Source organism: Phyllostomus discolor, chromosome 8 (assembly GCF_004126475.2).
Source record: "Phyllostomus discolor isolate MPI-MPIP mPhyDis1 chromosome 8, mPhyDis1.pri.v3, whole genome shotgun sequence".
Classification (NCBI taxonomy): Eukaryota; Metazoa; Chordata; class Mammalia; order Chiroptera; family Phyllostomidae; genus Phyllostomus; species Phyllostomus discolor.
The window spans coordinates 83,960,927-83,985,942 of NC_040910.2; the positions used below are offsets into that span (position 1 = coordinate 83,960,927).

The following is a 25,016-nucleotide window of genomic DNA, read 5'->3' on the forward strand; positions in this document are numbered from 1 at the left end:
CTCTGAGGGTGCTCACCTTCTGTGTTTTGACATCGCCCCTGGTGACCTTGTTGGGAGCAGCGGTTTGAGGGACATTGACCTAGAGAATGGATGCTGATGGTGGGAAATCCCAGCCTCCCCCCACCCCTACCCCCAGACCCTTTCAAACACATTTGGATTTGCTCCCTCAAGGCATGGGACTTCACTGTGAGATAACAGGGATGTTACACAGTCTCTTTCCTTGGGTTTCTGTGGCTTCAGATAAAACTACCAAGGCTTGTACATGCACAACGTCCTTTCCGCTTGGCCCCAGGGCTCTGGTCTACCCGCCCCATCTGTTCCTGAGCCTGCAGAGGCTGTGAACCAGAGAATTTATCTTCCCAGCAGGATCTGCCAGTCACAGCAGGGAGGGGCGGGGCCTGGTGGGCGGAGGGACACGTGTGCGGGGAGGGAAGCAGGAAGTGACTTCGGGAGTGGAGCCGGCGCGCGAGCGGCAGCGGGGGCTGATGGAAGTGGAGTGGGGGCTTGAGAGGGCACCGTAGTGAGTCGGCTTTTCTCTCCTTCAGCATCTTCGGTTGGGCCAAAGGCCCGGGGTCCGGGGCCATCAGGGCCAGAGTGTGGGACTCGGAAGGGCAACCTGGAGTTCAGAAGGGAGTGCCTAGGAACTAGAGGGGGTTGGAGGGGAAGCTGGGCGGCATCGGCAGGTGGCTGAGGAGGGAGAATAACACCCCCCGCACCCACCCGCCCCCAGCCGCCTCTCCCAGGCAAGCTGGAGGGTGTCGACCTGCCTTCCTTTGTCAGTGGTTCTCCAAGATCCTCTTCATTCAGCGCTTCACGGAGGGCGTGTGGCGACCCTGGAGCCCTAGGAGCGAGGTGGTTACAATTGCGGCCGCTCTCTGTCCCCTCCACCTGGCCCTGGGGGTCAGCAGGACCTCTGGAACTTGACTGGGGATCTGGTTAAGACGCTGCAGGCCCGAGATTGTGCATTTCCAACCAGTGCCAGGTCAGCCGGTTTGCGGACCACTTTGAGTAGCGAGCTACTGGAGAACTTTTACACATCCGTAGCAGCCCAAACCCAAATCATTTTTCAGGATTCCCCTAGTGGAGCCAGGGCCGGCGTGTGCACTTGCCTTAAGTGCTGCCTCTGCCCTGCAGCTTCATCAACATCTTGCAGCTGACTCTTGGAAGCACAGCAACGGGTTTAAAAGGGAGAGAAAAGAAAGAAAACCTGGATCAGCCAGGAGCACCTCAGGTGCTGCTGTAGTAGAGTGCGCACCTGTGGGTGGTGTTGGCGTCTTTGAAGTTGGGGTGAGCAGAGAACAACCCCTTCCCCCTTGCAATCTAATCAAGGTTTATGTATCAACATCCAGCTCACAAGGAAGCCTGGGTCCCACTGTGGAAGCTTCTTTTGAGGTGCAGGGGCTGCTGCACCCTGTCCCCACAGGGCTACTGGAGAAAACTGTTCTCTTGGGGCTCTGCCCTGGCCTTGCCAGTCCCTCACAGGGCAGGAGAATCACTTTCTAAGTTCTGGGTCTCGTGGAAGTTGTTCTAATTTTAGACCAAGACTTTCCACTTGAATGTGTATAAGACTTGATAAAATGCAGATTCTGATTCAACAGGTCTGGGGTGGGGCCTGAGATTCTCCATTTCTAACTAGCTCCCAAGGGGGACCAGCGCTGCTGATTCTCAGACCACCCTTTTTAAGACAACAGGGGGAAGAAACTTCCCCAAGAGGCTCTGGTCCTGCATGGCCAAGGATAAACCCTGTAGCTGTTGGGATGGTGCCCTTGGTTTTCCCCATGTGCCCCTTTTGTGTCTCCGTGTCAGCTGTAAATGCACTGGCTTGGAAGAGTGTGTTCCCTCTGACTAGCCCCCACAAACACCCACAAGTTTCCAAAACCAAACCCACTTGGACTTTGGCCTTTTGGCAGATGCAAATGGTTTCCTCTTTTCTGTAGTTGTTAAAAGGCACATTCAGTACTGCTTTTTCATATATTTTTTTAATGACCTGCCTTGGGTGATAAATACTAAGAGGATGATAGCTGTGTGCCTTTCTTTGTAAATGCTGTTTGAAATTTTATCCACAGGCAGCTAGACATATGTCTGGTTTTAAAAACAAACACAAACCCCTCTTTTTAAGGTGACTTAACAAGATGATGTATGTAAAAGGAGGTGTTTTTTTAAATGATTTTTTTCTTTTTTAAAAGATTTTATTTATTTTTAGAGAGAGGGGAAGGGAGGCAGAAAAAGAGGGACAAAAACATCAATGTGTGGTTGCTTCTCATGTGCCCCCCACCGGGAACTTGGCCCACAACCCAGGCATGTGCTCTGACTGGGAATTGAACCTGCAACCATTTGGTTCCCAGGCCAGCACTCAATCCGCTGAGCCATGCCAGCCAGGGCTGATTTTTTTTTTCTTTGCTTGTGTAGTCACTATCCTGAGTTCCATTTAGGTTATGGAGACACAGTCTGAATCCATAGATGCCATCTGTCCTAGAGGTTTCCTGGCACCAGGGTCGAGCCTGGGTTCACCTGGGCTCACCTGGGTTTATCTGGGTCTACCTGGACCCACAGGCTTACTAGGTTTGAATCTTGAGCTCATGGCCTGAGGGCCTCTGACACCCTCTGTCACAGTTTCCTTCCAGGGTCAGTAGAGCCAGCGTCATTTGCTCAGGGTTTCTGGCTCCTCACAGAGCTCTGGGGCCTGGCAGGGATAAGCCTAATGGGGCTGTGTCCAGCCCTGTGGGTGCTGGATGACCAGTGAGGAGCTGAATGAGCCCTTTGAGATGAGGAGGCCCTGGGCCCCAATGTTTGTGTACCAGAACACAGGGCTTTTCAACAAATGGGTTTCTCTGCCCTGTAATTTTCCACAGCAAGAGTCTAACTCCCTATCATTTTAGAGCTAGGATTTAAAACACACTGAAGTGTAAAGGAGGCCCTCTGAGAAAAACAAGAGGGGATGATCCTGTATGTTCCTCGGTGGGCAGCAGTGTAACATCAGCTTTAGTGGTTGACTGGGAGCATTTTACTTATAGCTCTGTTTCCTTGTTTTTGCTGAGTGTCCTATCAGGGTTAGCTGTCCAAGGTGCCACAGATGTCCTTGCAAACACAGCAAGCCGTGTTTGGGGCCAGAAGCCTACGTACTGGTGTGCCAAATGTGAAAAAGCATTATTCTTGTTCTTAAACAGCTAATGGTGTAAAAGTTGAAGGAGGCAAGCCCACACAAAGAAGGCACCGAAGATGTGCCCATGCGCGGGGATGGGTGTGGCGAGGGATTGGAAAAACATGGAATCGAAGTTGGCATATGTTGGCATTAGGTAGGCAACAGAGGATGCTCTGAATCAGATGAGTGGAGGTGGAGAAGGAAGGCATTCTGGGACGGAACCGTGTGAAGAAAGACTTGTAGTAGAACCATGTGGGGCTTGTCCCAAGTGCCATCAATAATTCGGTTGAGTTGGTGCCCACTTGGGGCGTAATGGTAGTGGAGACACAGGCTTGTCGCTGGGCCAGTTGAAGTTCAGTCAGTGGAGTATGCCCTTGGCGGGCCATGGGAACTGCCACAGGCACTTTGATGGGGAGCTATTGAAGGTTGGATCAGGACTTAGCTGGATGAGTTCAAGAGGGAACCTGTGCTGACCACCAGTATTTAGAGAAGATGGATGATGATTGGCAGGGGCAGGAGGCAAAGGTGAAAGGCAAAAGGCTGCAATAGACCCTCCCTTCCTCCAGGCTTAATAATTCACATTCTTTGAGCTTCTCTTTGGAACTGCTTCCCAATGTCGTAACCTCTTTCATGGTATCTTCTCCTCTGGTGTCTCTCTAAGTGTCCCCATGTCTTTCCTTCCAGAATTAGATGATTTCACTGAGGGGTGGCATGGTGGGAAGGTGCATAGACCAACCCAGATGGAGGCCAGCTCAGGTAGAGGGGGTTAGGACACCTGAAAACATGTGTGTGTCACTGGAGGGGACCGCTGGCACTGACTGTCTCTTGCTGCTCTGCACACAGCCGTATCCAGCATGCTCCAAGGCTACAGCACTGTGTTCCAGGCCTTGCTGGGGACCTTCTTCACCTGGGGGATGACGGCAGCTGGGGCGGCTCTGGTGTTCGTATTCTCTAGTGGACAGGTGAGTCGAGTTGTCTTGATTTGGTTCTGGAAGTTCGTGGGGACTCTCTTAGCAGGCTCTGGAACATCTCCACTCTTCCTAGCAGGGTGGCAGACTCTCGAATGCCACTGGCCACACCTCCAGGGTGTGGGTTATGTTTGTCCTCTGTCCTCTCGTTTGCTCCCCTTCTCCCTACCAGGCCTGGAGAGCAGGTGTCTATAGTCCCCACACTCCTTGCCCTCCCCTCCTGAATCCAAGGGAGCAGGGGGTGAGAAGCCCAGTGATTCAGCCTCCTGGAGCCCCTGCCCGATTTCCATCTTCCATTCAGTCTCTTCAAGGCCTGGTGCAGATGGTGATGTGCATGGCTGAAGAAGAACAGTAGGTTTGCAGTGTACTGCTCTGCCCTGTGGCCTTGAGTTAGCTGGGATGGGTGGAGAGATCTGGGGGAAAGGAAGGGTATCTGTTCCCTCTCTCTTTTACTCCAAATCCAGGGCTCTTCATTCCCTCCCCCAACCCCTTTGGGATAAATACACTCAGATCCAGCACCAGCCCACCCCACCCTGACCCACCTTTACTCACTCCTGCACACCATGCACCTCTGTGTCTCCCATACGCCCACATCTGTCCCTCCTACCCTACATCCCTCCTACATAGTCCACACATACTGTCACGCTCCCAGAGCTCCTCACATATGTTCACCCTCCTCCCCGTGCTCCCCCAACACATATTCCACGTATGTCAGCCCTCTCCTCCTGGGCCTGAGTTCCTTACACTTCTTCAGCCCTTGACTCCCTCCATCTCTAGGCCTAGAGTGGTCCATGGGTAACTTGGTGAACGCAACCTTAGAAATTATAGGAGTGCTAAGCGAGTAAGTGATTTAAGATCTAGTCAAACACACTGTGAGGTGTATCTGGAAACTAAAACACGTCTAGGAAGTTGGCAAGCGAGTTACTGTTGTGTCAGAGACCGGTAGAGCAGGTATCGATGTCAGCGATAAGATTGGACCTCCCCTGCTGCACTCTCCTTCCTCCTCTGTGGGTGTTCAGAGGCCAGCACAGGCTTGGAACTCAAGACACACAACCCCGAGCCCAGGTTACCGTCCACCATCCACCGGTAGTGAAGACATTCGATGCCCAACCCCTGAATGAGAGACACCCAGGAGAGGGCTCCAGGTTCCCTGACCCCCTCCTTTTTCATGACAGCCACAATGGGTTTCCCGGGGTCCTGTTCTGGTGCCCTTCGGGGGCGGAGCAGCCCATGTGTTCACCTTTACCAGATTCTTTTGCTTTGAGAAGGAAAGGTCTGAATCGCACTAGTTGGGGTCTAGCTGGCTGTTGAGAGCTGAATTAAATGCAGTACTGTGATGAGTAGAACCTCACAGCCCCGTGTGGCCCTGTCCAGTGCTGTGGGTTCCTCAGAAGTGGGGAGCCAGCCCAGAGGGGCCCCCTTCCCCTTGGGGCTGGGCGGGTACCCACTCAGGTCAGGAGGAGGAATTGCTAGGGCCTTTCCCTGTGTACAGGCATGTAGGTGGTCCCCAAGACCACCCACATATTTGCTGATTCATTAGGAGGATCCATAGGATTCAGCGTGTAGTTGTCCCCCTGCCTAAGGTCTATTACAGTAAAAGGACACACAACAAGGGCAGCAAGGAAAAGACAGGCGGAGTCTGGAGAAATGTGTGTACAGGCTTCTGATGCCCGGGCCCTCCTGTGGGCCTTCCCCAGCACCATGGTGATGTGTCTGCACAGTGGTGCCCTTTAGAGACTCAGGTTTTTAGGGGCGCTAGCCGCTGCTACCACTCACATTGCAGACTCGCAGGTGTCCCGTGTCCCATGTAAATTGCAGTGTCTGTAGAATAGGCGCAGTGACCCATCCTTATCAGTTAGGGAGAGGAGGGAGCAGTTGCAGTTCCGGGTTCCCAGAAGGCAGCCGGAGACCAACCTTGAAAGCAGGACCTTCCAAAGAGAGCAGGCGAAGGGGGCTGTGTTAACTCTTCCTGCACAGGAGGTGTGTGTGGGAATGGGCACGGCCTGGGGAGATGAAGGCCACAGAGGTGTGAGTCCACAGAGGTGTGCTCTGTTTTCACCCAGCTGAAACTGGGGCTGGAGGGAGAGTCACTTGAGACAGGAGACACTTGGACGTCTGTCCTCTATTATCAGCACTGGGGTAGCTTTACTCAGAATTCATTTTCCTAACCTAAGAATCATATTTTAATTCTAGGAAAATTGCAAAATATGGAAAAGCTTAAAGAAGTAATTTAAAAAATTTCTAATCTCAGAAAGGAAAAATCATTTGTTCAAATTTGTTCAGTTGCATTTGAATATGCATAAGTATCTACATGTCTATTTTCTTTATATAATAGGGATCAAATTGCATGTAATGTTTTATAACCAGCTTTTCTCAGTTGATGTCATAAGCATCCCCCATACCCCAAATGGTTTTTTGATTGCTTTGATTATTTTGATTACATGGATTACGTAAATGGCTGTATAGTATCCTGTCATAAAGATGTACTGAAATTTATTTATCCACTACCCAACTGCTGGACAATTAGGTTATGTCCTTTTTTCTTGCTTTTAGAAATAGTGTTATAATGAACACAAATCTTTGAGCACGTATCTATTTAGTTCCTTGAAATAAATGTCTGAAAGTAGAATAACAGATTTATTGACCTTAGAAAAAAGTATAATGTTTCTCCTTTGGAGATCCAGATGAATGCTGATAGGATGATTTTACCCGACTTCTTTATTATATCTGTCTGGCTTGATTAAATTAATCAGTTAGATTGACATGGCTTATGTTGTGGCGTGCCTAGAGAAGAATGTTGTTGGTATGGCTCACTGGGGTCAAAGCCTTCCCTGCAGCCCATAGTCACTCAGAGGGAGAAGGAGGCTGCCGCTGCTGGAGATGGCCGACCTGGTGGCTCCAGCTACCCGGACCTCAGTGGGGGAGTCTCACGGATCAGATGACTGATGCCTTGATGTGCCTGTAATGTGTTCATGTGGTTATAGATGACATCCCTAATTTAGGCCACTTCTTTAAAAAACTTTTGACTGAAAGATAAGCTGCATGTAGAAAAAGCACATTTTATAAGTGCTCAGCCTGATAATTTTTCACAAATGCCCATGAAAATACAGTAGTACCCAGATCAAGCACTAGAACAGTACCAGCTCCCCCCCCACTTGCCTTGCAGTCCTTTTAGGTTCTCTTTTAGTCACAACCCACACCCCAGCCTCCAATGAAAGGCAATCCCTCTCCTGGTCTCTGACAGCAGAGAGTAGTTTTCTCTGTTTTTATAAATTGTAAATGGAGTAATCATATAGTGTGTGCTCTTCAATGTCTGGCTGATTTCACCCTATTTATTTTGCAATTTACTGGATGCCCTTGCCTGACTGTGAGCTCCATTCATATATATTTTGTGTGTGTTCTCCTTGCCACATGGTATTTTGCTATATGAATATATCCTAATTGATGTGTCTACATGGGTAGTTTCTAGTTTTTGGCGCTCACAAACAGCGCTGCTAAGAACATTTCCGTACATGTGTTTTTGGTGAATTTGTGCATGTGTTGGTGTTAGGTAATTACTCAGGAGTGGCACTGCTGCTGGGTCATAGGCTGTGCCTGTGGTCACTCCCAGTGGCTGTGCCAGTTTGCACCCCCACCAGCGTGTGGGAGGGTTTTGATTGGTCTGCATGCTCCTCGCCAACACTTGTCAATTTCCATCTTTTAGGCCAGCTAGGAATTAAAGGTTTGTAGTCATAATTCACAGAGAGTAAGAGGCAGCACGTGGGCCAATGCAAGCTGTGTACTGCACTGAAAGAAGACTCTGATTGGCTGTGGGATGGATGGAAGTTAAAAAAAAAATTGGTTCCCCTGATTTTTTGGTCCATTTTATAAAGGCTCGGGTCCAGGCTTCCAGGCAAGTTTGGAAACTCAGGCGTGGCCCACTGTTTATTCATGTGGCCCTCTTAGGGGTAATGGTTTCCTCTCATTCTGGGAAATATCCCTTAGAAACTGAAACATCCTGTTTTCATTTTCAGAGACGGATCTTAGATGGAAGTCTTGGCTTTGCTGCAGGGGTAAGTAGCATGATATAGGGGGAATAAATTGAGACATGTTTACTCTGACATTTCTCTGCTGCACGGTATTTCCAGGCTCTCCATGTGTGACCAGGATGCACGTCTAATGTGCAGGTGCTAAGGCCGCCCCCTGATCACCGACCCTGTTTAGTTCCAGTGTATTCAGTGCCCCTGCCTCTCTTTAGACAGTGAGAGGCTGCTTGGGCAGCCGCCTGAGGACTTGTAAAATAAGATAATATTTAGGAAGGGCCTACCACAGGGTTTTGCTGGCACTAGTTAAACTTCTCTTTCTCTCTTCTTCTTCCCTCATAGAACACGTTTTGTTATAGACATTTTCAAACATGTAAAAAAGTGGAGAGAATTCTATGACGCACCCCAGGTACCGCCACTCAGTTTCAATCATTATTGATCTTTTGCTAATCTCATTTCATCTGTCTTCCCCCGACTTTCTTGGGAAGTTGGAATAGTTTGTAAAAGCAAATCCCAGATATGTAGTTGCATCTGCAAATTCAATGCACGTCCCTAACTGAATGACCTGTGTTTTTTTACGGACAATCACCCTCACACTAACTGTAATCCCATACCCAGTCCACATTCATATCTCCTCCATTTTTTTTTTAAAGGGTGTCTTCCAAAATGGTTTTGTTAAGCCCTGGCTGGTATGGCTCAGTGGATTGAGTGCTGGCCTGAGAACCAAAGGGTCACTGGTTCGATTCCCAGTCAGGGCACATGCCTGGGTTTCGGGCCAGGTCCCCAGTAGGGGGTGCATGAAAGGCAACCACACATTGATGCTTCTCTCCCTTTCTTTCTCCCTCCCTTTCCCTCTGTCTAAAAAATCAGATCTTTAAAATGGTTTTGTTAGAATTGAGATTCAAACAGGAGTTTCATATTGAATTTGCTTGTTACATCTTTTGAGTCTTTTTATTCTTTAACAGTCCCATTTTTTCCCCATGGTGGTAATTTGTTAAGAGAAACTACATCCACTGTCCGTTGAATGTCCCACATTTGGAATTTGGCTGATTGCTTACTTGGCACGGCAGTATAACTTGTCCCTCTGCCCCCCACATCTCCTGTAAGCTCAGAGTGAGGCCAAGAGGCTTGTTTAATTCAGATGCCATTTCCTGGGTATGAGCGTGTCACAGTGGTGCTGTGTATTCCGGTTGTGTGAGTCATATCAGAAGGCGTGCAATGAGTTTTCCCTTTTGGTCGATCAGGATTTAGTTCTTTTCTCCTGTTTTGATAGTCCTGTGATCTGCAAAAACTAGCCTGGGGGTGGGACCTCCCAGAAGTCCTCTAAGTCAGCAGCCCTGGGACTGGACTCTGTGCGTCTGCGAGCACGTGGAGGCACAGCAGGTGTTACACGGGGCACCGAGAGGGTTCACAGAGCTGGTCCCCAGGTCCTCAGCTCCCAGGTTTGCTCTTTTTCCCAAAGCTGTTCTGCCTGAGGCGCCCTGACAGCTGGTTTTCCTTTCCCAGGTTTCCTCACACAGTGGCTCTCTCCCATTTCACAAAAGAAAGCCACATTCTTGCCTTTTGTCCTGTCCCAGGGGAGCACAGTCTCCACGCATAAACAGGGACCCGGGCATGTTGGTGTTGGTGTAGGTGTGGAGAAAGTGCAGGCTGCTTGTCGCTCACCACTGGGCACGGTCCCCCAGCAGTCCAGATGCTGTCCTGTCCTTTGGTGGGAATCTAATCAAATTGTGGGCAGAGGGATACTTAAAAGTAATTTTCTGTGAAGGAGCACAGTGGGATTTGGGGCCTGTCACTTGGAAAGAGTTCAAAGAACAAAATGACAATATTATAACAAACTATCTACTTTTTCCCATCTTCTGTTAAAAGAAAATAAAATAGAGAAAAATAGAAATAAATTAATGCCTAACTGTCTTTTTCTACCAATGACTACTTAATATTTATTCATGGATATAGGAATGAATTGAAAAAAACAAGAAAAAAAAACCTCATCCATGAAAATTTGCTTTTCAAGGGTATTTTACTTTTTAATGTTTATGTGTTGTAACTTTGTTGTTATGGATCTGTTCTTTACCACTAGTAGCTGTTAATGGTAACTCAATCCAGGAAAATGGTTATTTAAGCAGTTACAGCCCTAGGCTCACAGGAAATTTTTATTTAAAAATTGAACTGAAATGTATATAAATATATTAAAGGGATGTATGATAAAGAAATAAATAGTAGACTTTCTAGTCTAAACTATGAGTTGCTCTAGGATTAAAGTCTGTGGGGAAATGTAATTAAATAGAAGTTGGGAAAAAAGGAATGATGTAAATTTTTTGACGAGAGCTTGCCCGAGTGTTTTGGTGTGTGGAGAGTATAACCCACGGACAGAAAAGTATGTGAAGCATAAATGCACGGCTTGGTTTACATGAACTTTTAGGTGGATAATGGTAGGAGCCAAATCCCTGTGCTGGTTAGGTGCACAGGAGCGCCCGATCCAGCAGCTTTGTTTAAACACATCAGTGTTTATATGCTAGAAATGATATCTTTTGCAACTCCATAAACTTAGATGAAAGCCTTTTAAATGTCAAGTTCAAAATGAGTGCTGGGGTACCTAGTTTTTGAAAATTCTCCTGGGGGCACACAGGAACTTTTTTGTTTTGTTTTGTGCTGCCTTCATGCTTCTGAGCAGGCATCGGGGTGTCCCGTTGTACTTTATAGTCTTTCAGGCCAAAAGCCCTTGTGAGATTTACATCGCCATAGGCAAAAGCCAAAAGGAAATGAAGAAATAAAAACAGAGTGTATTTGTCCTTAGGTCATGTAAGAATAAATTTGGGAGCATCAAAACACAAACATTTAAGATGTAACTTCCTTCAAAACATCATCAGACGAGTGTATCATCTTGTTTATTTAACCGTGAGGATCTAAATAGTTTTGCTTTTGATTTTTAAAGTAGTTGGTAGGAAAGAGAAATTCTAAAAGGTATTTGTGTGTTTTTATCAGAGTATAAAGCCATTTGCTTTTCTAAAATTGACTTTGAATGTGAGCTCGTTGTGCAAAGGGAGTCCTGGCAGGCCCCCCCCCCCCCCCCATACCGAAAGTCAAAGCACCACGTGGGAGGCATGTGGGACTCACACTCAGGGAACCTCAGGGGCGTTGGTGACTAGGAGTGGATTCTCACAAAAGCTTCCCAACCTCGGGGCAAGGCAATAGGGCCCAGGTGGCCTGAGCTGTAATAATTGCTTGTACTTCTCACAGGATAATGTCTATTTAACGTAGCTAATCTGTTGTGTGGGACAAAGGTTCTTAACCAGGGGCAGTTTTGTCCCCCAGGGTCCATTTGGCGTGTTGGTCATCACACCTGGTATCTAGTGGGCAGAGGCCAGGAATACTGCTAAACACCCTGCCATGCACAGGAGAGCCCCACTACCTGCCTCCCCCCTCCCCTGCCCCCGCCAATCTTCCAGCTCCATTGTCAGTGGTGCCAAGCTGAGAAACCCTGGTCTATAGTACTCTGATTTGTCATCTCTAGTCACAGAGTGCAATGCCTAAAAATTCAGGTGTTTTTGAAGTTAAAAAACAAAGAAAAAAGCCTGCTTGCCTGTGCCCCTTGTTTTCCAGAGGTCACCAGGGTTAGCCCTCAGCAGGAGCCTTGGAATATTTGTATTATTCACTTACCAAGTGTCGGGACAGCTAAATGTGCCGTAGTACCCGTTATCTTGAAGACGCTGTTCCCTCCACATAGCTCGGATATGTACTGAATAAATATTTTGAAAAAGGGAAAACCAGCCTCTGTTGATTGGGGTCCTATTGTAAACACCTCGTACAGAGGTAACATGTATTTATAGTCAGTCGTGCCTAAGTTTACCCATGTGTCATATGCGCATCGAAATACGTATTCCAGTAAAATGCTGCAATGACATATTACATAATATAAAATTGTGTACCGAAACAAGTGTTTCTGTAAGAAATTCCTGGCACAAGGGTCATGTGTATTTTAAATGTGCTTAGCAATATGTTTTCTAGTTTGTTTTTTTCTTATTAGCAGGACCTTGGAAGCATTAATCAGTTCTTAAGTGACTCCTCTTCAAATCCATTTGCTTGTTTGTCTCCTGACTCCTTAAATTACTCCCCAAGTCTCTAGTAATCATCTTTCCCTTCTCCGTACTCGTGTCTGGCCTTGATTTTTGCCTGAGGCATGAAATTAATGGGGAGAAATGTTACCATTAAAAATAAGGGATAATTGTTTCTCCCTGTTAGAGTCCTAGAGTCATGCAACCTTAAAGCTGGAAAAGACATGATAACTAATACTTACCGAGTTCTTACTGTCACAAGCACTTTGCGATCATCTCATTTAATTTTCATAACAGCTCTGTGAGGTGTATACCAGGCAGTATCACGTACCCCCACTTTGCATTGAGGAAACTGAGGCACAGTGACTATAAGTAAATTGTTCAGGATTACACCGTGAGCAGAACGAGGATTTGAATCCTCATTCTGACCGTAGAGCTCCCCCTCTTAAACCGCCATGCCTTCTAGTTGATGTGGGGTCCAACTGCTGCTATTTACACAAAGGAAACAAATCCAGAGAGAGCACGTGGTTTATCCATAATGCAAAGTTGCCAGGTAGGGTCATAGCAAGCACCTGAGAAGTCAGACACCACCAGCACTTAGCTGTGTGACCTTGGGCAAGCTCCTCAGCCTTCTGGGCCCTAGGTTGACTCTACTGAGCACTGAAGGCATCGGACCGATGTTTCTTTAAGAGCTTCTTGGATCTGCACATTTCAAGGGGTGAGTTCCAGCAAAAGTCGGCATGATCTTTTGTCGTAAGGTAATGGTGAAGTGTTGTCACTAGTTTTGACTTCACCTGTTCAGCTACTCCCCTATTCAATGGTACATTTAAACCTGAAGTTGAATACGTTTTCATCTGAGTGAGAAAGCAGCTGTTGTCTCCAGAGATAAGTGTGTAGATGGATTGATTGGGAGAGGCTGAAACATCCAGGGTCATCATTTTAGTTTTCTTGGCCCTGGTTCTGATGTCTCTATTTGGTGAGGCCCGAACTCATGGAGGATCTCAAAATCAATCGAACTCAGGGAGGATCTTGAAATTAATCTACATTCTATCAAGGAAGAAGCACTTGCGAGGCCTAAATATGACCATGAGAACTTCAGGAAAGACAGCCCACCTATCAAGAAGCTCACTTCTAGGCATGAAAAGGCAATTTAACACTTATTATTTAACCCCACAGGGAGCTGGTTTCTTATGAAGGACATGATTTTCTTAAGGAGATTTTGGCTGAGTCTGCTGCTTCTGTGCAGCAAGTGGTGAATAATGTTTTCTGCAAATAACTGGCTCGCTGTTGGAAATTAATGATGCTGTCCAGTGATGGCCCCTCAGTCTGGACGGATGATGGTGACCAGCTGTTTTCCATTTCTGTGGAAAATGGATGGGAAGAAAGGGACTTCACTGTAGCATGTGGGATTCAGGAAGGAGATTTCAGCCAGATGCACTAGGAAGGTTTCTTCTAAGCAAACAGGAGAGGGGGAAGAGCCGGGGTTGGGGGCAGACGTTGAATTAGGTCTTCAGAAATCCTAGCTTTTATACTACTGGTCCTAAAAAGCCTGACTGGGAAGTAATCATTGCTGTAACCCTTTTCTTACTGCCTGAGAGGTAGGGAAGCCTGACGTGTCCTAATGGAGATTTGCAATGTGAGGTCTTTTAGACCACGCCAAAGTGGGCTGGTCCCCAGCCAGAGTACCAGCAGGCAGTGTGAAAGGAGTGTGCTAACTGGGCATTAAAGCTCCTGCAAGGGTTGTTGCTCTCTGTTTCTCTGAGCCAGGATTTCCCGCTCCACAGGAAGGGTAAGAGAAGCAAAGGGCCCCGAGATGACCTCCCTGGGTTGCTGAACAAGCTCGGACCTAGAGCCTGTCCCACTGCAGCATCTTTGCGACTGGACGAATCAGTCACCTTGGGAGTTTTGGGGCAGTTGTCCAAAGTGGAGCTCCTTTCTTAAATTTGCTTTGTCAAGATCTGGGGAGCTGGGGGGCTCCAGAGCCTTCTGGATTCTAGTCTCTGCAAATTTCTTGCTGTGCACTAGGATGCAGGGACCAGGGAGGTGACGTTTGTGTGTTTGAGGGGTAAAGCTGCCCTTTCAGTGAGCACTCAGTGAGGAAGTGGGGAGGTGTACAAGAGTTAGCTTGGTGGGACTTTGAGCTACCTGCCCCAGGGGTGTCATTTGATGAGCTAAGTGTGGCGTGGTGCACGAAGGCAATGTGGGAAACAGCCCTTCTCTAAGCCTTGCTCCAGGACTCTTGGCACAGTGGTTAAGGGACACCTGCCACCTTTGCTTCCTGCATAATGATGCTGCGAGACACTGACAGTTTAAACACTCATAATTGAGAGGTTGGGACCCTTAAGTTTATGTGCTGAAGCATTTTATTTTTAAAGGTCTCAAATGGCCAGTTTGCAGTGGGATAACTGTCTCAGCTGAGATGACTGTCCCCAAACCATGCCAGGCAGGGGCAGGAGACACTGAACATATCATGGGAGATAAGCCTGACTTTTGGCCCAGCACTCCTGGCACCCAAACAGTAGTGGATGTTGTGAGCACAAGAGCAGCGTGGTGGCAGCTCTGTCCCCTGTCCGTCCCCCACCCCCGCTATGCAGCCTGTGCCAGCAAGGTGAGGGCCTTCCCTCCCAGCATATCCTGACTCCTGGCCCCACACTGGGTGGAAAGCAGTTTTGCTGCCAGAGGGTGTGGTGGGTGAGAGAGGAAGCTAGGAGAAACGGAAGAAAACCACTCGGGAGGAGATGGATTATTATTTTTTTAATATTGTGTTTTTCTCTTCAATTTCATGCTTCAGATTCCCATTGTCATTATAAATGGTGCACGGGCGGGGGGCAGGGGGGGAGAGAGGAATGGTATAGATTACCTTCTCTCCACATGGATGGACAGGAACAGCGTCTGTCTTGGCAGAAGTGCTCACGTGGGCTCTCCTGCCCCACTGAGCATTGGGGGTAGTGTGGCCCTGAGGCCTGCCCAGGGTCCCCTGGATGGTCCTTCCGTGTCCTCTCACCCCTCCTTTCCCCTCCTCAGGCTGCCTTCACTCTCCTGGCCTGGAAACCCTGCCTCCCCTTTGATCCCTTTGCCTTTCCTTCCTGGCCTGGGCCTGCCATTGGGCCAGGGTGTTCTGCTTGGGGATATCTGTCCCTCTTTGTTTGGGGGGCTTCCTTCCCTGTTCTGTTGAAGGAGAGGTGGGCGTGGGTGTGGGTGATGGGCAGCAGATTACAAAGGACCTAGAGATTCAGCTTCAGTGGTCAGATGTGAGTGTTCCAGAATCATAGTAAGTTGTATTCATCTCTGTAGGAACAGGTAGACGTTTAACAGATATTCTTTTAAGATGACTGGCACATTTTTTATTCATTCATTCGTTCAGCAGTTAATGAGAACCTGCTGTATTCCAGGCACTGTACCAAGTGCTGAGGATTTGAAAAAGTGCCAGGAGACAGTTTCTGTCTTTAAGGAAATTCTGGTCTAGTCAAGAGGTGGGCACTACACCAGTGGGCCAAATCCAGCACACACCTGTTCTAAATACGGTAGCCCCCCTTATCCGAAGCTTCGCTTTCTGTGGTTTCAGTCAACCACAGTCCGAAAATACTAAGTGGGAAATTGCAGAAGGAAATAATAAATTATACATTGCTCACCATTTTGAGGAGCATGATGAAATCTCGCTTCTAGCTGCATCCTGCACGAGACCCAGTCGTCCTGTTGTCCGGTGTCTCCAGGCTGTGCACACTCCCTGCCTGCTAGTCACTTAGTAGCCATCTCGGTGATCCGATCAACTGTGGTGGTGTCTCAGTGCTTGTGTCAGGCCACCCCTGTTTTACTTGGTCATGGCTCCCAAGTGCAGGAGTAGTGATGTTGGTGATTCAGATATGCCGAAGAGAAGCCAGGAAGTGCTTCTTCTAAGTGAAAAGGTGCAAGTTCTTAATCAGGAAAGAACAGGATTGTCTGCTGAGGTTGCTAAGCACAAAAGTAATAACGTGTCTCCTATCCCTGACATTGGGAAGAAATTTGTGCTAGTTTTGCTGTCCCAGCTCAGACTGCCAAAGTTATAGCCGCGGCATGTGGGGGTTAAGATGGAAAAGGCATTCAGTTTGCCGGGCAAGACATGGACAGAAAACGTGTTCTGACTGATGGCCACATGCTGCACCGGAATGCACTGAGCCTCTGCAAAGACTTCAGCAGGGACCCCTGAACCGAGGGACCACATTCACGTGACTTTTATTACAACGTGTTGGTATAGTTGTTTTGTTTAATTATTAGTTATTGCTGATCTCTTACTATGCCTAATTTATAGATTACACTTTGTTATAGGTCTGTGTGTGTAGGAAAAACAGTATATATGGGGTTCTGTACCACCTGCAGTATCAGACATCCACTGGGGGCCTTGGATGTATCCCCATGGACGAAGGGGGGCTGCTGTAAAGCTTTATTGGAACCCAGCCATGCTGCTGTGTTTACGTGTTGTCTGTGGCTGCCTTCGCATTACAGCCACACAGCTGAGTAGCTGCAGCAGGACTGTGTTGTCCACGAAACCCTCTACAGAAGTTTGCCAACCCTGATCTAGTTTATGGCAGGGTTTTCTAAGGCCTGGTGGCAGCACGAACAGCCTGTGACCATCAGGATCACAGCTGTCTGCCTTGCAAGGCCCCGGCTAGAGGTCTCAGAACGCTCCCTGGAATGTCTGGGGTTCCTGAGTAGGTGATTTCCTGAGAGCCTCTCTTGGTGGTGGGTCCTCCCATAGGGCACCTGGCCTTCGCTCATGAAATGGTTGCTACTGCCCCTCTTTGCTGGGGTGGGCCTTTGAAGAATCTTCAGGGTCTGGCTTTGCAGTGAAGCATGATGAAGTATGTAGACCTTTTTATTCCATTCGCCTTGTCACATTGTGTCAAGACAGATGGCTCAGGGCAAAGTGTGCAATTTGAGATTGTGAAATAAAACTAGGTTTCCCAGCTCAAACCAAACTCAAGGTTGCAGCTGTCACTAGCATCCATGGTCTGACACATTGAGCTAACTTGGTCTAATGTTCTTTGCAGTTTGGTTTAAGGGTGCTCTCTGGCTTTGGGGAAGCCCGCTTCCTTTTGACGCAAGGTGTGGACCTTGGCTGCATGTTGGAATCACCTGAAACTATTTAAAGCCCAGTGCCCTGGACACACCCTGGACTAACTACATCAGAATCTCTGGGGGTGCAATGAGGCTTTAGTAGTTTCAAGAGTTCCCAGGCAGTTGCAAGGTGAGAACCCCTGTTTTCATGAAGGCTGTGGTTTAATAAAGGATGAGCTGGTGTTTGGAAAAAGCAGTGTCCCTATACCTCTGGGGCTAAGACTCTAGCTGAGTCAGTGCATAGGGGTGGGGTCATGGTTGAAGGAACACTGGACGTGGAGGATGGGGCCTTGGAACTTGGACAGGGGAATTCAGAGGGAGGCTGCTGTCCTAGCTGCATCCCTGTCTGCTTCAGGCTCCCACGGCAGCCCACCACATTCTTGGCAGTTGTCTTGGCTCCCAAGGCTGGTTGATTTTGATGGCAGTTTGGGGTGGGGAGGGGGCAGTTTTCTACTGTCAAGTTCATTTCCTAGTTGGTCAGGTGATACTGGATGCCTGCCAGCTGGGATCTCAGGCTCTTCCTCTGGGCTCCCTGGCTCATCTGCAAAAGAAAGATGGGAGCCAGGTCTTTACTACTTGGAGAACTTGAGCTTGAATTTAAATCCAACTTGGTGCACCATCCTTGTTGGATCACATCCTGTATCTGAAAAACCTCAGGACTGGCAGAGCCTTCTGGGAGTTATCTCAGCCATCCCTCTGCCATCAGACAAGGTGACGTTTCACTAAATCCAGACAGATGGTGGGAGTTTAGCTTGTTCCCAAAGACTTTTGTGAAGCAAGACGTTACACTTTTTCTGTTCTTTTTCTTTTTTTGGTAACTCAATTGAATGTTTAGCTAGTTGTTAGAAACTTAAATGCCTTCTGCTGCAATTTAAATAATAAGAGAGTAGCCTGACATTATTTCTAATATGCATCTTAGTACAAATCACATTAAAAAGTATTTAGTAAGTGTCAGTTCTTTTGAAAGATATGCCGAACTTACGCAAGGGATCAAAGTTAATATTCATTGAGTTTTGTCCTTTAGCTTTTGCATGACAAGAGCAAACCTATACACATTATTAACACAAGTGCTTTGTGGAAAGGCTGCCATTGAATTGCATATTCTTGCATTTCAGCAGTGGCTTACTCACAGGGAGAAGAGCCAGTAATTAAAGCTTTCTCAAGGGCCTGTGCAATTTTAGAAATGGCCCAGACATGTGTTCTGTTTGCAGAATAGCCTTCGGAGAGTGCCTGCCCAAAACGTGGGAGCAGGGAGAGAACTGTCTTCGGGCCAAGTCATCATAACCATTTAAGTGAGCACCTACCGTGTGCAAGGTGTTGTGGGGAATATGCAAAGAAGCAAGATATCATCCCTCCCTGCAAAGGGTTTAAGGTAGGGAAGAGAAGAGAAGTCACACTCACCTGTAATCATGACAGAGGTCAGCATGTGGTTGTAAGAAGGCAATGGGCAAAAGGTGATGGGAACCCAGACACTGGGAGTTTATATCTAGGTGGGGAATCAGAGAGGGCTTTTTCATGGATGAAGCTCAGCTTGGAAAAATAGGAGACTCTGAGGATGTCAGGAGGGAGCAGGAGAAGGAAATGAATTGCAAGTAGAAAGAACAGCAGTTTGGAAGCATAGAGTAGAACATATTGGGTTGTTGAGGGAATGGCAATTGGTTTGGTGGGGAGGAGGGGCCAGAGAAGTAGGTTGGGGCTGGCTGTGGACAACCTGGGGTCTTGTGGAAGAAAATTTCTTTGTTCTCTAGATTGGTGGGGACATCCTGGAGGTTTTTGAGAGGGTGACATGATCAGAGCTGTACTTTCAGGAAGGGAATTTTGTGGGTTGCAGATAGCAGAGCCATTGGGAGCATGCAGGGAGGCTGGTGGTAGAGAGGCAGGCTGGAGGCTCTTGTATTACTTTAGGTGGTGCCTTGACTCGTTAGAGACCTTGACTTTGGGGGAAGCAGAGGAATTAAGAAGGGAGAGAGCAAAGGACACTCCTGCTGGAGAATGGAAAGGAATTGGCAGTCCTGCATTCTTGGGGCTACTTTCCCTGGGGCTACTGGGGAATTGGGTGTCACCTTCCTGGCTTATGGACTGATAGGGACTCTCTCAGAAATGGAGAGGCAGGGGGTTGGGGGAGTATCTTAGGTTTACATCAGGCCTTTGTCATTTGAGTGGGTTTGTACTTTGGAATCTGTGTGTTGGGGTGGTCTCTATGGCAACCAGACACCTACAGCTAGTTGTACTGATGGTGATGTTTCCTGCTGCTCTGTTTAAGATTGGGCTTGACTGAGAGTAACTGAAACCTGAAAAATAGTGATTTAAACTAGAAAGATGCCTCTTGGGTAGATGAAATCTAGAGACTGGCTGGGAAAGTAGGTTCATAGAGTCACCAGTGATATAGACTCCTTTTTTGCTCACTGCTTTGCCTCAGAGGCGAGCCTTTATCTTTCTGGCCCAAAATAGCTGCTAGAGCTCAGGACATCACATCTGCTTTCTAGGCAGTAAGGTGGCAGGAGGGAGGGAGATTCCATGATAGCTTCACTTACATCTCATTGGCTAGAACTTATTTCTGTGACCTCATCAGGCTGCAAAGAAGGCTAGGATACATAGTCTTTTAGTTGTGATATAATGTGCTCAGATAAACACTGGGATTCTGTTATGGAGGAGAGGGATAGCGGAAACTGGAGTATACAGTTAACACTTTTGGCCACACAGCCTAATGCAGGGAGAATTTCGAGCCCTAACACTATTACTGACTTTTAGGCTTTTCTGTGTACATTTTTTATGGGCTATTTTTAAAATGAGTTGTGTTATTTCTTTCTTTAACTAGTTTATTTCAACATGGAGGCATAATTCATGAAGTTGGTCAGAAATTCAAGTAGTACAAAGGGTATACAATAAAAAATCAGTTCTTCCAATTCTTTGTATCATCCGGGTTCATGGATGATTGAAAAACAAACTCCCTTGGGCATAAGGAAGAAAGAAAATGTACTGGCCAATTCAGTTGAAATATCCAGATGTAGAACTGTCCTCAGATACTGGCACACTCTGTGGACCAGAGGGCATCACCAGGACCTGGGTTTCTCCATCTCTTGGCTCTTCTTTTCTCCGTGTGTCTCCACCTTCAGATAGTCTATATCCTCTCAGGCTCAAGTCCGGAGGAAGGAGAAGTCTTTCATGGTGTAAATGGTCTTGGAATTGAGTTTTACAGGCAGCAAATAACTGGCCTGACTTGAGTTATGTGCTTGGCCCTGAATGCTAAACCTTTTTGCCACAAGGATGTGGTGTGTCAACTGGCCAGGCCTGAGCCACGTGCCCTGTCTCCCCTCCTCCCATTAGGTAAAATGACTAATAATGGGGGAGAGATGTAATAGATATTCAGTAGCCAACATACAACAACCATCCCCCATACCCCTGTGTCGTTTAGAAACCACCCCAAACTTAGTGGCTTATATCAACACCAATCAATTATTTCTTATGATTCTGAGTTGGCTGGGCTCAGGGTGGGTGCTTCTTCTGGTCTTGCCCAGGGTCACTCATGAGGCTGTGGACATCTGGCAGCTTACTGAGGCTGGAGAGTGGAAGAGGGCCTCATTTATAGGTCTGGGGCCTTGGCGCCTCCAGTTGTCTGGGCCTCTGTAGTCTAGCACAGCTTTCCTTGCAGGACTGTGGAAGAGTTCCAAGACGGTACAGGTGGAAATTGCAAGGTCTCAGGAGGCCTAGACCCTGGACCTGACCCAGAATCACTTGTGTCATATTCAATTGGCCAAAGCAAGTGACAAGGCCCACCAAGTTCAGTGGGTGGAGAAATACTTTACAGTTTTTGGTGGGAGGAGCCTGCAAAATATTTTGGCTCTGCTATAGCACCTGCCACCTCCCTCCCCTGTGAGGTGATGCCTGTTGACAGTCGATCCTTCCAGAACCCATATTCCTTTTTCTGTGGCCACTGCCAGCAGTCACTGGCCCCCTACAGGGCCTCTCCCTGGTCTTTTCTCCATCCTGCCTCTCAGCTTCCCTTTGGGCCTCAGCCCCCACCAACTGGCTTTCTGAATTTCTGTCTAGTTTGCTAACTTAAACACCAAGGAAGAAACTGGAAAATCCAGTGAAGCTTTATTTGTTCTCAGTAAACAACAGAAAAGCCATACCTTTGTGAGCCTGGGTTAGTCATAGGTGTTCTGGTCTCCTGAGAGGAAAGGGTTTGGGCTAAATGCTTCCCAGTTCCAGGGCTGTGTTGTTCTGGAAGCAAGAGTTAGCCATTGGGCAAAGTGTTGTTCTGAGGCGAGGAGTCCTGTAACATCTCCGGAATCTTTTGGTCACACTCCTTTCTGGGAGTGTGTGTGCCCAGGCTGTGGAATTGGATGGGGCCAGGAGAACTACCGCCTCTTATGATCCCTGCCTCAGGATCATTTGGTTTTATTAACTGCACATGTGTGGCTTTAATTTTTTTTAAGGGTAAAAAAATTCTCTTTCAAATTCAGTCTTCGATCTTCTTCCCTCTTTGCATGGGAGTTGGCCTCATTTTGTGAATGTTATTTATGGGTATAAAGAGCATTTGGCTGAGGGCAGAGCAATGGAGGAAAGCCCTTCCTGGTATTTCTTGGGTGGGTGTGTGGGCAGAGCATAGGGACAGTGCCAAACTGTGGTTTGTGTTCATTTCATTGCCCCTGTGAGTGTGGTAACAAACCTGGAGGCTATGGAGCTATAATCATGGGCCCAGAAGCCTCCCTGGCTGCCTTTCCCAGGGTATGGGGAGTGCTGGGTGCAGGATGGAGCTAGGGGTTTTCTTGGCCTTGCTCCACTCCTGCTCCTGGCTCCCTCCCCTCTACGCTCCCCACCAAAGGAATTGGCCTTCCTCAGGGTCCTTTTAATTAATACTTCTCTTTCCCTGGGCAGAGGAGCCCCTCTCTGGGCAGCCAAGGCGGCCCGGAAGCAGAATTCTGATTCTCCGCAGTAATAAAGAGAGTGTTTGGGCTCAGACAGAGCGTCCTGAGTCCTTGGGTTGTATTTCTAGCTGAGCTGCCTACAATCCCTGTGATTTAGCAGCAAGTCCTGTTACTTGCACCTCCAGGCATCTCCTCGCTCCACTGAGACTAAAATCCTTCCCCCTTTTACCTCGTGCAAATAGTGGGAGGAAAAATCCAGCTCTGACTGTTTAATGCTTCTGTGCCCTCCAGAGCAGAGAATAAAGTATCAGGGAGGCAAACCTTTAATAGCGTGCTAGTGGAAGCTGATCACTGCTTGTCAGGGTGTCCTGACTTTTCATCCCACATTTGGCTTGGGACCATGAGCTGTTTCCCCAGACTGGCCAAATAGTTAACAGAGTAGAGCCCCCTAGACCCTGGGACTGGAGACTAAGTTCCAGGAGATTCGTGCATGTGACAAGCCAGTGACAGGAAGCCTTTGCACTTACCTGTGCACAGATGTTTTTCTTTTTCTGTAGCATCTCTTTGGAAACCTCTCTTAGCTTCTGAAGCTCTGGTCTTGTGAAGAAATTAACCATGACAGCCTTGGGGCTAAGTGAGTTAGTTCTCTAGGAGGGTGGGAAAAAATTTACATTTGTGAAATGTACAAGCAAGGGAAAAACAGATTAGTATGGTATTTAAGGCAGGAGGAAGGGGTGCAGAGTCATTGCCTGGGCATAGGCTTTAAATAGATTACTGATTCAAAATTGCTGAACTCATTGCAATTATGCATGAAGAAATCCATGGGGTGGGGGTGCCCATAAGCTGACTGTAGGGAACACTTGCATCTTGAGCGCTCATGAGCCCCAAATATTATTATGTGACATTGGTTTATTGCTTTATATTTTCCAAAGCACTCTCTGATCCATTATCTCATCTGACCCTCATATTCATCCTGTAGCTGGAGCTTTTATTATTTGCATATAATAGATGAAGGTTGTGCTGCCCTCCATGCTGGACTCCTGGTTGGGACCTGGCTGTGGGACACAGGGCAGTGGGAAAATGAAGGGAGCGCCCAGTGGCCCTCTTGCACTCTTCCCCTACCCTGGGTTGCCAGGCATTGTTTTAGACACTGGGGATAAAACAAGAAACAGCAAACAAAAATTCCTGCCCTTGTGGGACTGCCATTCTAGCAGAGAGGGTCTGCTGGATAAACTCTACAATAAAACATAGAGCGTGTCAGACAGAGATGGTGAGATGGAGAAACACAAAGGAGTAGAGGAGGATAGCGAGAGTCCTGGCAGGGATGGGACTGAGGAGTATTGCAATCTCAAAAAGAGTAAATCAGAACGTGTGTTGGGGTGGGGTGCTCCACCCACAGGGCCCCCCTGGCTGCCATGGATGACAGTAAGTCTACCAAGACATGATCTGCTTGGGGAGAAAAGGTGGCCGATCTCTCAAAGGAGAAGGGCCAAGAGCCTTTTCCTCAATGGGCTTTTATTGGGTTTGGTTGCACAAGAATACAGTTAAAGCTCATTAATCATTGTCAGGCAGTAAGGATCAAACAATAGATAGCAAAGAACTCTAAGGGGCCTATTCTGAGTCAGGGTGTGATAGCTAAAGAGCAATAAAACTTTTAGGAACAAACTCACTTCTTGCTTGGACCCTCATCATTTAATTGAGAGCATTCTAAAGAAAGCAGGTTTCCAGGATTTTACATATTCTTTCTTAGGCCTGATGCCTGGGGAACACGCCCTTTCCAGCACAGGGCTGCACCACCCTCTGTCATTGTTTCCGGCTTAAGTCAGGCAGGGAAAGTTAGGCAGCCAAGAGATTAGGAGACTTCTCACAGACAGAATGAAGACTCAGGCTTTGTCAAAGCCAAGGGGTGAGGGTCCATCACCCCCTTTTGCTGTAGTTCCCCAAATCCTTTTTTTGGGGCCTCCCACGTGATTGTGCCTGTCTTAGGTTCTTTCCCCTTGGGGAATCTTACCTGTCATTGGCTAACTGACCTAGCATTGGGGGCTAGTTATGGATGAAGTAAAGGGAGCAGAGGCAGCGCTCCTGCCAGGGAGATAAGCTTTGTCTCCTTGGTGGCTTATGGTCCAAGGTCACTCCCTCAGCCTTAGCCTTGGGGGGTGGGGGTTACAGCTTCTGAAACCAGGCAGGGCAGTTCCCAACAAGAACAGATGCTAAGAAATTATTCCTGATGTGTGGAAGGCTCACAATAAGTTTTTTTGGTGTAGTGAACAAGTAAACATGCTCAAATGGATGGATGGATGGGTGGATGGATGAATGGAGGATGGATATGGATAGCTGGATGGATGAATATGGATAGATGAATAGATATGGATGGATGGGTGGATATGGATAGATGAATAGATATGGATGGATGGATATGGATTAATGATGGGTGGAAAGACATGGAGGGATGCATGGAAGGAAGAGGAAGGTGAATCCTACCTGCTATAGATCTGTGCTTCCTTTGAGAGCCTAAATATTTTCATACTCCTCCACCCCATCTCATGTGCTCCCTGGGCAGGGTAGCCCCTCCCAGCAGGAGAGAGCCAAAGTCCAACTGCCTGGGAACAGGCATGCTCCTGGCACTGTGTAGGTTCGGTTGGAAAGTAAGCTGTTGCCAACTGGTTAAGGGAGAGTTTGTCTTACCATGTATTTCACCTTGGCCTTCTTATCATGGACCTGGTTCCCAAAGCCTTGGGGGGTTTGCCTGCCCATCTCTCTGAGAGCATAGTTCTTTCCAGAACCTTGTTGTCAAGCGTTTTCTTCTTAAGGAAGTTGAGTATTGCATTTTCCCCACCATAATGTAACTTGACAAGCATCTGTAG

General features: G+C 47.6%; 1 protein-coding gene across 5 annotated transcripts in view; it reads left to right on the forward strand.

Annotated features, from left to right (window-relative positions):
• SLC39A11 (solute carrier family 39 member 11) overlaps positions 1–25,016 on the forward strand; it is a 324,919-nt gene that overhangs the window by 63,400 nt on the left and 236,503 nt on the right. For 2 of the 5 annotated variants that reach the window (XM_036033430.1, XM_036033431.1), the window contains exons 1-3: positions 430–520; positions 3,986–4,104; positions 8,124–8,162. In XM_036033430.1, the coding sequence (XP_035889323.1) occupies positions 3,997–4,104; positions 8,124–8,162 (147 nt within the window). In that variant the 5' untranslated portion in view covers positions 430–520; positions 3,986–3,996. Of the gene's footprint in view, positions 1–422; positions 521–1,145; positions 1,288–3,985; positions 4,105–8,123; positions 8,163–25,016 lie in introns of those variants that run through there. The other 3 variants (XM_028521938.2, XM_036033428.1, XM_036033429.1) reach the window with 3 other exon arrangements.